Source organism: Phragmites australis, chromosome 13 (assembly GCF_958298935.1).
Source record: "Phragmites australis chromosome 13, lpPhrAust1.1, whole genome shotgun sequence".
NCBI classification, from domain to species: domain Eukaryota; kingdom Viridiplantae; phylum Streptophyta; class Magnoliopsida; order Poales; family Poaceae; genus Phragmites; species Phragmites australis.
In genome coordinates this window covers 17,695,849-17,708,255 of record NC_084933.1, presented here as the reverse complement: position 1 = coordinate 17,708,255, position 12,407 = coordinate 17,695,849, and the positions used below count along the sequence as shown (strand labels likewise).

Sequence of the window (12,407 nt, the reverse complement as noted above, 5' to 3'; positions counted from 1 at the left end):
CAACATCTGAGGACGAAAGCAGCTTCTTAATATAGTCTCAAGGGCGGCTAACGTTATCAATTCAGGGCACAGAGAACAGTGCCTTGATATGGTCAGAAACCAAGGAACATTGTATCAGCCTTGGTGTCGGCAGGCTAATCTTGAATGATCAACACTAGAACATTGATCATACATCCAACTGAAACTCCCAAAGAACTTAAATGTCTGTTTTTTAGGTAGTAAATGTTTACTTGAGATCGAAAACATGGATCATTGATCAAGCATTAGAAATGGTTAGTACTTGCACATCAACTGACCCTAAATAAGCAGCAGTAAGGTGAACAAGTGTTAACAGTTCAGCTTCAGGACGCAAGCAATGAGCAGCAGTTCAGCCTTCCAGTGGCTGACACAGAAGTACAGGCACAATACTTCGATTTGGTGTAGTGCTACGTACATGCTATATGCATGGTGTACGTACACGACGTAACAACCCGGCGATAATGAGAGAATCCTATATAAGGTAGGCAGTTTATCTCAATGGCCCCACTAGGAACTTGCATGATGCTCTACACTTGGGGTGGTGCGGGAGTTGAAATGTCAGATGCATATTAGTTCTTGTGCCACTTACATGTTCCATCACAGTCCACTGGAATGTCAAATAACAGTGACAGAAAAAGAAAGGAACTTCAATCTGGGCCTTAATCACCATCATGCCATTCAATTCTTAATTAATAATGCCTAAAGCAAATGAACCAGATGCCCGCCCACACCCCAACAGAAACTGTCAAAAAGCCTCTTTTCCTTTTTTGTTACTAAAAAAGAGAGCATATATTGCGTTTTGTGCAGTTCTAGGCGTAACATGAGAGCAAATAAACTAAAGAGGCAAACGCATGGAACTATGTCATTAATCTGCTACTGACAGTAATAAAATGGTAGAAGAAAGAGATGCTGCAATTTGTAGTACGCTAATACGGGTGGTATCATGTGGACACATGATTTTTTCTAATTTTTTTAGCTTTTATTTTTAAGCACTGTATGTTACAACGGAAATGTCACAGGATATTTACAGTGTGACGAAGATGTACAGCCCTTCTGCCTTATGTTGGGGTGTGCACCTTGCGAATGCAACTTGAAACAGCGGCATTGTGATAAGCACAACGCAGTGCCTTCTTTCCTTGATTTGTTCGTGTGGATCTTTCATTGTTCTTTCTGTGTCTCTGGAAACAATTGCAGTACTTGCGTCCTGCAGATACAGTTTCAAACATCACAGGATTGAACTGTTAATCAGGCACTAAGGTACTAACAAAAGCAACAGTGCTGGAGAAAAACATGAGACTCGAAACTAAAGAAAATTGACCAATAAGTTATTGCTTTCGTAAGGATGGGATGAGTGCTTACGTTAGTCGCTTTGCAACAAAGAACACAGGTATTCTTTTTAGTTTCCCTTCATACGAAGGTTTCAGTTCATCAATTACTTGCTCCTCTTGAGTACCTGCAGCAGTCAAGACAAACTGGAAAAAACAATGTTGTCAAGTTGGACTCATAGAATTTTAAATACAAAAACAGGCACTCCTATAATGACATAAAGCACTCTTATCCAAAGCATCTATAACCTATGAGGCGAGAACTTCAAATTTGAATCAGGATTAGTATTACTAACCAGATACAATGTAATTACTATATGGTCACACTTTCAGAATGGAGGGGCGCAAGGAGAGAGACGGTCCTCGTCCAGCACCCAGAGGACTGCCCATACAAGTGTCAAGTTTCCAGTGAAACGGGTGACCGGATATAGACTTATTCCGTAATGGTATTACTAACTGGTGCAACTCACACTGAGTAAACACTAAACTGGAAACTATTAGCTAATTCCAACTATCAACCACCAGAGAAAATTCAACAGTTTTAACAGCCATGAACTTGAATGCAGTCATATATCATTAGAATTTTCATGTAATCTATTGCACCTGTTTGACAAAAAAGAATACAATCATGTCGTGTAAAAACTTTGAAGGTTGCAAACTCTCAAAGTTATCAAATATGATGCTTATAAAGGAAACATATAAAATGCCCAAAAATAAGAACTGCTACAGAAATATGCTGAACCGTACCAATGGGTAAAGTATAGCCATAACTCCATAACTTGTAAGAGGAGAGAAGAAGAAAATTGGAACGACACATGGACCACCTATGTAAGAAATATCACAACAAATAACATGTCAGAATATTACAAACACCAGCTAGCAGCATATAGGTCATTGAAGAATATGAAGAAACGACATGACAGCAATGAGCAATTAATTTACGTAAAAGTAAGGAAAAGAAAAATAACAATGCCCAGTAAATGAGGTGTTTAACAAACACCACGTACAATGTAAGTTCTTCAAATTACTGAAGGAATATGGTTTTCAATGGTTGGGAACCTATCAGACGAATGGTTGTCCATTTACATTTGGAGATAATAAATTAATGCATGTTGCATATTTAATTTGTGAAGCATGCTGAACAAAGTAAAAAGATTCAATAAACCCATAATCATGGAAACTTTCCCATAACAAGCTGGAAGTATGAATGCTTATTACCATGAACATATGTGTACACATCAAAGCGGCTTAAGTTATTTCACACTGACAAAATGTGTGCAAAATATGTAGTTGTAGATAGGGTGCAAAATATGCAGTTGTAGATAGCCTGAGCCAGAGGCTATAAAGTTAGTTACTTTTCAATACTTTCTTTGCAAAATAATTCATGTGTAACCAGGAAACAAAGAAGGCATTCTGTAAACTAAAACAAACTTTCGTCACTCTTGATACCAGTGAAGATCACTCTCATGTGTCATGTGACCAAACCCAATTCAACAAGATGGTCAGTGAAGCAAAGCATTTAACACCGCTAAATCTGTCTTACTCCAAACAGATACATATGCCCACAGATAATTAGCATAAGAAAGGAAAAACACATATTTTTTGCATCATCAGATTGTAAATTGTCAACATACCAAATCCAGCAAAGAACGCCCAGTTTGACTCAAAGAAATCGAGCCTCTTATTCAAACTCACTGCAAAGAAGTTCCACTTGTACCTGACAAAAAGGTTACCAAAGTTTAAGGTAATAAAACTATAGAAGTAACCCAGCAAATGCATAATGCATCGAAAAAGAATAATTGGAAGAATGCTGAAAGACATTCAGATGCACGTACTCGAAGCAGTAGTAGGCATACATTAAAGACAGGAGCAGGAAGTTCATTGCCTTGCCAAAGTAAGGTATATAACCAATCACTGAAACCTGCATGACATCAAAAGCAAATCTTATAAAAACAGCAACTGAGAAGCCAAAAAGATAAGGGGAAATGAAGTTCAAATAAACAGGATATATGGAATTGGGTATCCTGATACATGAGGGAAATATAGAATTATACCTCAACAAAGAAAATAGTCAAAAGAAGGATTGAGTAGACCTGTTCTCCAATACCAAGTGCAACCCTAATATCAAAATATCAGCAAATGGAGCATGCAAAATCGTATAAGGTACCAGCGAGTTTCATGTGAACACACCTACCTGTCAAATCCTTCAGGTCGATCTTCTGATTCAGTAATGTTGCGAGCATCCAATCCTTCAGTCAAATCTAGCCTCTTACTTTTCACAACATCCAAAGCATGTTTGGCAATATCATTATACCTGACATAAGACGGTCCACATCACAAAAGGGATAACAGGATGCTCCCTTGTTTAGTATCCGAAAATTTGTGTAACTTGAGGATAATAAAAACGAGAGTTCGTACCTGTAACAACAAAAGAGTTCATTAAATACAAGATTGAGTTTCCACATAGAAAAATTCTGAAATCTCCAAGACCAGATCCAGGTTTAGTTTCTTTGCAATGTTGAAACCCAACAAGGAATGCAGCAACAGACAACACTAAGGTTTTTTTTAGGAAAAGATTAGAAAATATAAAGGGAGCAATTGTACCTGCCTGCTGCAAATATAACTCATTCCAACGTTTGCTAAACACATATCCACAAAAGCAAAGAGCAAACTTATGCGCAGAAAGACCTATTATTTTTTTTCTTAGACACGCAGGAGAAAGACCTATTATTATCATGTTACTCTACGATTCTACTTACTACAGTAAGATACTACAAAACAGTAGTTTTATCAAGTAAAGCTAGCGTCAACACCATTGATGAGGTGACCAAGAACTGTTCTACAACTCATTGTGCCATGGTGAAGCCAAAAGGCGAACTTTCAACTGGCTATGACAAGGCTCTTGAGTCTCGAGTGGCTTTCTGAAATATTGGAGCCATAGTTGCTAGAGTGCACATATAATTAAATTACTACAAGAAAATGGGCAATTTCTGAACCTAAAATTGTAAAAGTACAACATATTAACTTGCGCAATATTAGATGATCCCATTATCGCGGAACCAACAGTGTACTCACGAAAAAGAAACCTATACTCTGGCAGCATCAGGAAAGTAAGAGATCAAGTATGGAAAAGTATTAAACATACCAAAGCGCACTTAATATGAAGCTGAAGACGTAAAGTGGATAAAACCAAAATACCTGAAATAGATGTTTAGTTATGTGAAACCAAAATACCAATAATAATAACAAGAAATGTAAAAAAAATTCAGAAAACAATGTAATAACCAGCACACATAGATTAAGGTGCCAAAGCCACACATAGTATAAAGTACTAAATGACATAATAGTAACAGTAAGTTGGTAAGGAAATGAGAGTTTATCCCAAAGGATCATGTAAATTAGTGGAGTGTTGTGTCATAAGAAACTTTGCAGAGTATGGAGAAAGCATATCACTGGGAAAACAAAAGCGACACTTTAACAAATATATCAAGCTGTTTTATGATTTGTGAACCTTTATTTCTAGAAAAAAAAAAGTTTTCCTGCTTCAAGTTCTATTTAAGTGCATTATTGCAAGGATAAGCGACCACAGCTAGATATTTCAATCCCATTAGCTGTTATTCCACACACATTTCTAAAAAGAAAAACAATTCAAATATCCAATACTTGATTTCACATTAGCTAACATCAATAGTCATGTGTCGTTCTATGCAAAATCAATAACTTAGGATTGGAGGGATCAGAAGAGAAGTGAAATTGGAGACTTAAGTTTAATGCCAAAACAGCAACATGACCAGTACAATAAAAAAAAAAACCAGCACATAACAGGCAGCACTTACATAAAAAATTTCAACAAGGCCAAAGCGTAAGAATGAATAGATAGCTACAGCCGCCTTGTGATCACAAAGATGCTGTTCCCCCAATTGATTGCATTGCTCAGGTAACATCCACAATAGAGTTGGAATGACCACCGATTTCAGGATTAACAAGCTATGAAGCATAAGAATTATTTCAGAGGGGTATTCATGAGAAGGAATACAAGAAGAATTAAGCAGGAGTATTCAAAACAGGATCAGGAGACGGGTGCTGACATGATTATAACTACATAACACAGTTCCCCTAATCTGGACACAAAGTAATTGAGCAATTGAAGTGACATGGAGAACTAAGATAAGTCAAATGCCCATTATGCCCTGGGTGACTCCAAAAAGCACATCAAGCTCCATCTGGTACACTGGGCTATTTCATCAGAAAATCTACGCCATTCGAGGCCAAACATTGCCAAATGCCTCGCGAGATTCCAACCACACAGCATCCTGCTACTATTAGCTACCCTTGTAGTCTCAGGCTCCCAATACACGGGACATATATAACTTGCCGTACAAAGCAAAAATGTACCAATCTAGTCATCAAGTCCAGTAAGCAAAGCACACAAATTTAGCCTAGATTCAAACTCAATAACAAACAACCGTACCTCCCCAGGAAGATGAGCCCATTGAGCAGGAAGCACTGCGCGATCCTGACGGACAGAGCCCTCGAGCTGCATCCAACCAGCAAATCGAGAAGGTTACTAACCGAGCAAGTAATCGATGCTTCGAACTGGGTTAGAGGAGGTTAAATTTGCACCCCCGCCCCCCAAACAAATCAAATAAAAATCACCCCCAAAATTCGAAAGAACGAGGGGGCGTGGGGAGGCAGAGGACCTGACGCAGAAGGAGACGACGCGGTGAAGGCGCGCGGCCTGGAGGAAGCCGGCGAGCCACAGCACGGCCGCCGGCCTCGCTTGCGACGCAAGCGACTCCATCAGGGAGGGGAAGGGGAAGAGTCTCTGCTTCTGTTTTCCTTCGCGACGAAATCCGTTCGAAGCCACGTGAACCGCGAATCTCGCATCATTTCTTCCTAATACTCCCCTTTCATCTAATAAAACACTTCTAGAATTCAAATAATTTACCCATCCTTAAATATAAAACTCATTTTATTAATAAAAATAAATAAATAAATAAATAATTACGAAAAAATAGATAATTTACTTCTTTTTTCGAATCTCCTCAGAAATTATATTACTGTATCACTCGTGGTATATTTGTTCAATAATATATATATCTTTAAATTTTAAATTTACACTTAATATTATTTAAATTAAATATAAATTTAATATCATTTAATATTTATATTTTCGTTAGGGCTAGTCGAGCTGTCCAAAGCGGGATTCATCGAGCTGTGAAGACGTGTTTCGCTACGCTCTATGGGCCGGGCCTCTTGGAGGCCCAAAACCCTCTCAACACGCGCCGCGCAACGCAACGACTCGAAGGCCCGACCCCGACCCCGACCCCGCCAAATCACAGCGAGTCACCCTCACGGCCTCACCCACCACCACGACACCGGCGGCGGCGGCGGCGACCCAGGCGAGAATACGAACCGCGATGGCGACGGCGCTCAACCGCGGCCTCCGCTCCGGGATCCGCCTCCTCGCCGCCGGCGCCGAGGCGTCCAAGCCAGGCAAGCGTTCCTCCCCTCCCCCCCTCCCGCCCCTCTGGCTTTGACCTCCCACCGCGGCCCGATTAGGGCTTCGATGGCGCGATTCGCTTCGGCTGGGTGTTGGTTGTCGTCGTTCGTGTTTGGTGTGGATGCCTGCAGCCGTAGATCTGTCGGTCCCGGGGGAAATAGTTCCGGTCACGCGATGAAATGGTTTGGGGGGTGTTGGTCGTAGTTTGGCAGATTTGAACGCGCTTCGATTTATGCTGTCACTGTGCTTTCGATTGCATAGGCGTTATAAGATCAATCGTACACTACTGTAGAAAGATTGCGGCGCTGAGGTGAATGATTGGCCTTTGGGCTTAGACTAGTGGCTTGGCGAGTTTGGGCATGTGATCACTCGGGAGTCAGGAATCAGCAGTGATCACATGAACGGCCACTCAGTGGATCATATCATGTCATGTCATTCCATATGACCAGAGATCGTTTCAGGAAAAAAAACCCGACCAGATATGGAGAGAGATTTACATAAATACACTCCAGTTGATTGCGCTTCAATGAAATGCCACCCTGACCCACATGTCATTGACACACGTGGTCCCATGTGTCAGTGAGAGAGGGGTAGCATTTCATCGAAGCACCAATCAACTGGAGTTCATTTCGGCAATTCTCAGCAGAGATGGGTGCGAAAATGTAGTACCCTTGTGTTTTTTGTTTTAAGGATGTTCTTATCAAGTTTGTTCTTGTGTGTTTTGAAGAAGATATCAATTCGTTTGAGGTTTTTACTTCCAGTTATTTGTCATGGACCTGACAGGTCTTTGAGAACTTGCCACTTAGAAATAATGTTGGAAACACTAACTTAGAAGTAATAGTCACAGGCAGCTCTTTACCAGGAGCGCGTGACTTTGGTTTGGAACCTTGCTGGTTGTAGATAATGCACTGGCCTTGTGATTTAATCGATATTATTATGCAAATCGTTTGTTTTCTCTTGAAAATGCTGATTTTCTACCTTCCTGGCACTGTTTATCCAATTAATTAGAATATATGCTGTTAATGAATAGCAGTATAAATCACATCTATGCCAGAAGGTCAAACTCATGTGTTCCATTTTTCTTGAAATATGTTCTTAGAGGTGACCAGAGCAGCTTCAGTATTTGTAGAACTGGAGATGATGGTTATGGGACTAAATATGTATTGTTTTTTAGTTATTTGGATTGTTCACTATATTTCTAGGGTCCGCCATTACCAGCAAATGAACTTTCAAGCTTTCTTCTCCTTTGTCCGATTCCCTCCTGATTGCTGATTTCCTGCTATTTGTGGATTTATCATCTTACATGTTGTGCTGTCATCAAATGAAGTTTTAAAGTCCTTTGTGTTATCTGTAAGTCACTTTTGATGGCTGATTTTGCACTCTTCGCCCATGTATCAGCTTCTCGTGGATTCCATGCCACTGGTGTGAAGAGGATGGGAGGCCATGGCCATGATGAGCCATACTACCTCCATGCCAAGCACATGTACAACTTGCACAGGATGAAGCACCAGGGGTTGAAGGCAACTCTTTCCGTGCTGGGAGCAGTTAGCATCGGCGTTGGAGTCCCTGTATATGCAGTCATTTTCCAGCAGAAGAAGACCTTCTCAGCATGAGCCTTCATGCTCTCAAGGCCTACATATTGGATACTAGTTTTCAACAGCATTTTGTGAAGTTAAAGAATGGACTTCGCTTTTCCTTGGTTGTTTTTTTACCCCATTTGCTTACAAGAAGTTGTAAACTCATTTCTTGCCGTTTAATGTAGGACGCAACTTTCTGTTAATAATATCGTGGCTTGAACTCTCCAGGCTGTGGAGAAACCTTGCAGTGATATCGTATGTTGTTGTTGGGTATCTTGCCACACTACTTGTGCTGAGCAGTAGCAGGTGTTACCTTTTGGGGTGTCACTTGCTAATGTATGGAACATCAAGGGCATGAGTGATCCTGAATCTTTGCTGTCAGATTGTGTGGTGATCCTTGTAACATTGCTGGCTCAGAGTCTGGGTTCAGTCTGGTGGACCATCCAGGTCGTGGTTGCTGGAAATTATTGAAATCGTAAATTTAGTTGATAAAGCAAAATTGCGTCACTCAGTTCATGTTTTCGGAAGCTTCGAATCATAGGTTCTAAGTTTTTGACATTCATCACAAACGTGAAGTAGAAATTAACATGGGCAATCTTAATATTAAGTCAAATGTGCTGGTTTAGTAGTTGTAAACCAGAATAAATTATCCACAATCAAGCATGACATCCAAATCTTTCAAGACTACATACAAAGTGTCCCTAATCTGAAATTAAAGTGGGCTCAAATTCAGCCAAAAATATCTCAGATTCAGAAGGGCAAATGTGAAATTTCCCCGAACAAAAACCCCTTCCCCTTCAAAACTAGTCAAGTCCCGTGGCCACCCGAATTACTCCTTCCGACGCGGCGGAGATCGAATCGAGCGCGACGCGGCCATGGCGACGAGAGCCCTTCCGCCGCCGGTGCTGTTTCCCCTCCTCCTGCTGCTCCCGCTCTCCGTCTGCGCGGCCGCCGCCGGTGAGGAGTTCCCGCGCGACGGGCGGGTGATAGAGCTGGACGAGAGCAACTTCGAGGCAGCGCTGGGCGCCATCGACTTCCTCTTCGTCGACTTCTACGCGCCCTGGTGCGGCCACTGCAAGAGCCTCGCCCCCGAGGTACGAGCACCACTAGTCCGCTACCTGGCCGACCTGTCACTTGTTGCTAGTACTAGCCCTGGATGTGATGCGGATGTAGATGTTGGACTTTTGAGGTACCGTATATGTCGCTGTGGATCTCGGTGGTTGTGTGAGTGTTATGGACGTGGGTCGGTTGGGACTTCGGGATCGCATGTTCTTGGCGTGGTCCCATGAACTAGAGTAGGTTAGCGCGAAGTTGGAGAGAGTACTGAAGATTATTTTTCAGGATTCTTTTGTAGTTATTCAATCATAGATGAAGCAGTGGCATAGTACGTGGCCTCACCTGAATTCAGGTAGATTAATTTGTGGAAGGAATGAAATTGTTGCAGCTGCACACTAGTCTAAATTCAGCTGCTCGAGGTGCATCGCATGTTTGTGTAGTCTAAATCAGTAGGGAACCCATTAATGATACACTTTGCTTATTTGCACCTCCATAAAAGCCGGGAACTTCCAGTTGGTTATCTTTTTTTAGGGCTTTGATCATGCATTGAGAAAATAAACTGTTGATCTTATTGCCATTTTGCTAGTGCAGTTAGATGAAGCTGCACCAGTGTTGGCAGGGTTGAGTGAGCCCATCATAGTTGCCAAAGTAAACGCTGACAAGTACAGGAAACTTGGATCAAAATATGGTGTGGAGTAAGTGCTTGCTCCTCCCCTGCAAATAGTTTGGTTTCACTGGGAAGTAGAGAATTTTAGATGGCATGGCTAACGTTTTTTAGTTTCTAAATGCAGTGGGTTCCCTACTCTGATGCTTTTTATTCACGGTGTCCCAATTGAATATACTGGTTCAAGGAAATCTGACCAGCTCGTCCGCAATCTTAAGAAGTTTGTTGCACCCGATGTCTCTATCCTTGACTCAGACTCTGCAATAAAGAACTTTGTTGAGAATGCTGGAACGAGCTTCCCCATATTCCTTGGTTTTGGGGTGAATGGGTCGTTGATTGCTCAATTTGGTGGGAAATACAAGAAGAGAGCATGGTTTGCTGTTGCAAAATATTTTTCTGAGGACAGCATGGTATCCTATGATTTTGATAAGGTCCCAGCACTAGTTGCAATCCATCCAAAGTACAAGGAACAAAGTTTATTCTATGGCCCATTTGAAGGTACTGGGGAAAATTCTATCTATTCCCTTATTGTTTTGTAAATGCTTTTTCTGACAAGTAATTTGTAGTGCAATATGTCGTCTTATGTCCTGTTGAGCTGACAAAATAAAGACACCTACCGTTGCTTTCCTCATATCTGATGGTGTTATTCTTTTGGACATAGGCGATTTCTTGGAAGATTTTGTACGACAATCCCTGCTCCCTTCAACTGTCCCAATCAATACAGAGACACTCCAAATGTTGAATGATGATGAGAGGAAAGTTGTTCTTGCAATTTTGGAGGATGACTCGGATGATAATTCTGCACAGCTGGTAAAAGTTTTGAGGTCTGCTGCTAATGCAAACCGTGATTTGGTGTTTGGATATGTTGGAGTAAAGCAATGGGAGGAGTTTGTGGAGACTTTTGATATTTCCAAGACCTCACAGCTGCCAAAGCTACTGGTGTGGGATAGAAATGAGGAATATGAACTAGTGAGTGAAATGCTTCCCCATTGGGCAACTTATACTTTCTAATACCAGCATCAAAATAAAAACTAGTTGATATTATGGGCATGTTCATACTGGTTATGTCACATTCATAATTCATAAAAGCTTTATGTTTCATTATTTCCTATTTGTTCAATATCTTGATTTTTTCTGAAAAAAGAACTTGATTAAGATCAAACTGTTACTCTTTCTTAGCTGATCAGCATCAATGGAGAATTCATTATATCATTTGATTGACTTTAAATGCTTCTTGGTTAAGGTGGATGGTTCAGAGAGATTAGAAGAAGGCGACCAAGCATCCCAAATAAGCCAATTCCTTGAGGGATACAGAGCAGGAAGAACAACAAAGAAGAAAGTCAGCGGACCTTCTTTCATGGGTTTCCTGAACTCTCTTGTCAGCATGAACTCCCTGTACATCCTTATATTTGTTGTTGCTCTTCTTGCTGTTATGGTGTACTTCGCTGGGCAAGATGATACTCCTCAGCCAAGACGAATTCATGAAGAGTGAAGCAATCTTGGAAAGCTTCTTGCACCAAAGAAGTCTATCTAGCAGGAGATGAAGATCAGAGGTTAAACTTTCAACTGACACAGGTCCTGAAGAGATCTGGTTTGAGAGATTCTGACATTTTTCTCTCTTTTGGCAACCATCAAATTCTACCTTCTGCCTTACTGCGGTTCTACCTTCTATCCTTTTGTTTTTTTGTTGATTGGTTAGAACATAGAAACTACCCTCCACTTGTGAATGTTAGGAACAGCCATTTCAGAGTACATCGTCTGCTTTAAATATTTATGTGACTATTTTGTTATCATACTCTGTCAAACTTTTGTACAACTGATACAGGATTATATAAGGTGTATGTTCTGGTGCATTGTTTCTTTATTGTTGTCACTGAAATGAAACATTTCATCTATAAAAGATTTCAATTTCGTCGGGTAGGATGTATAACCATTTTGTTGAGAGATTTTAGTTTGATGTATAGGCAAATAAAACGAAGTGCATTGTATTCATCGGTTCTTGTTCCATGAAATCTGTCTGGATGGCAGTCTTGCAGCATCCAACATTCGTGGATAAATATTGGAGAACAGAAGGTGTTGCAAGTAGCACATCAGTACCTGTCTGTCTGTCTGTCTTCTCAGGTGTAAGGGAAATATAGCCGCTCCCTGCATTGCATCAATTCGAGACCACATACTTCACCAGCGTATCAACATCTTTGGGTGTCGATATCCTTTTGGCTTATCATTCTAAACCCAGTGCAGTCTATGACTATCTTGTATGGGTA

The 12,407-nt window shown here is 40.9% G+C and overlaps 3 protein-coding genes across 4 annotated transcripts; 2 read left to right on the top strand and 1 right to left on the bottom strand.

The window, feature by feature from the left end:
• Nucleotides 1–809: 809 nt before the first annotated feature.
• On the bottom strand, nt 810–6,251 carry LOC133889141 (protein EI24 homolog). 2 transcript variants are annotated; one of them, XM_062329612.1, is made up of 11 exons: nt 6,044–6,251; nt 5,815–5,880; nt 5,180–5,330; nt 4,489–4,541; nt 3,538–3,657; nt 3,398–3,461; nt 3,200–3,264; nt 2,978–3,060; nt 2,091–2,167; nt 1,378–1,490; nt 810–1,222 (listed from the first exon to the last, which is right to left on the bottom strand). In XM_062329612.1, the coding sequence occupies exons 1-11, from the start codon at nt 6,142–6,144 to the stop codon at nt 1,177–1,179; spliced, it is 939 nt and encodes a 312-aa protein (XP_062185596.1). In that variant the 5' UTR covers nt 6,145–6,251; the 3' UTR covers nt 810–1,176. The 2 variants fall into 2 exon arrangements, with proteins under 2 accessions (XP_062185596.1, XP_062185595.1); XM_062329611.1 differs by having other exon boundaries at nt 813–1,222; nt 3,179–3,264; nt 6,044–6,250.
• Nucleotides 6,252–6,654: 403 nt separating this feature from the next.
• Nucleotides 6,655–8,674, top strand: LOC133888256 (uncharacterized). The gene is made up of 2 exons (XM_062328426.1): nt 6,655–6,839; nt 8,245–8,674. The coding sequence occupies exons 1-2, from the start codon at nt 6,764–6,766 to the stop codon at nt 8,457–8,459; spliced, it is 291 nt and encodes a 96-aa protein (XP_062184410.1). The 5' UTR covers nt 6,655–6,763; the 3' UTR covers nt 8,460–8,674.
• A 428-nt stretch (nt 8,675–9,102) lies between these two features.
• LOC133888255 (protein disulfide isomerase-like 5-2) lies at nt 9,103–12,003 on the top strand. Its single transcript, XM_062328425.1, has 5 exons — nt 9,103–9,517; nt 10,071–10,174; nt 10,271–10,641; nt 10,805–11,112; nt 11,387–12,003. The coding sequence occupies exons 1-5, from the start codon at nt 9,299–9,301 to the stop codon at nt 11,633–11,635; spliced, it is 1,251 nt and encodes a 416-aa protein (XP_062184409.1). The 5' UTR covers nt 9,103–9,298; the 3' UTR covers nt 11,636–12,003.
• The last annotated feature ends 404 nt before the right edge of the window (nt 12,004–12,407 follow it).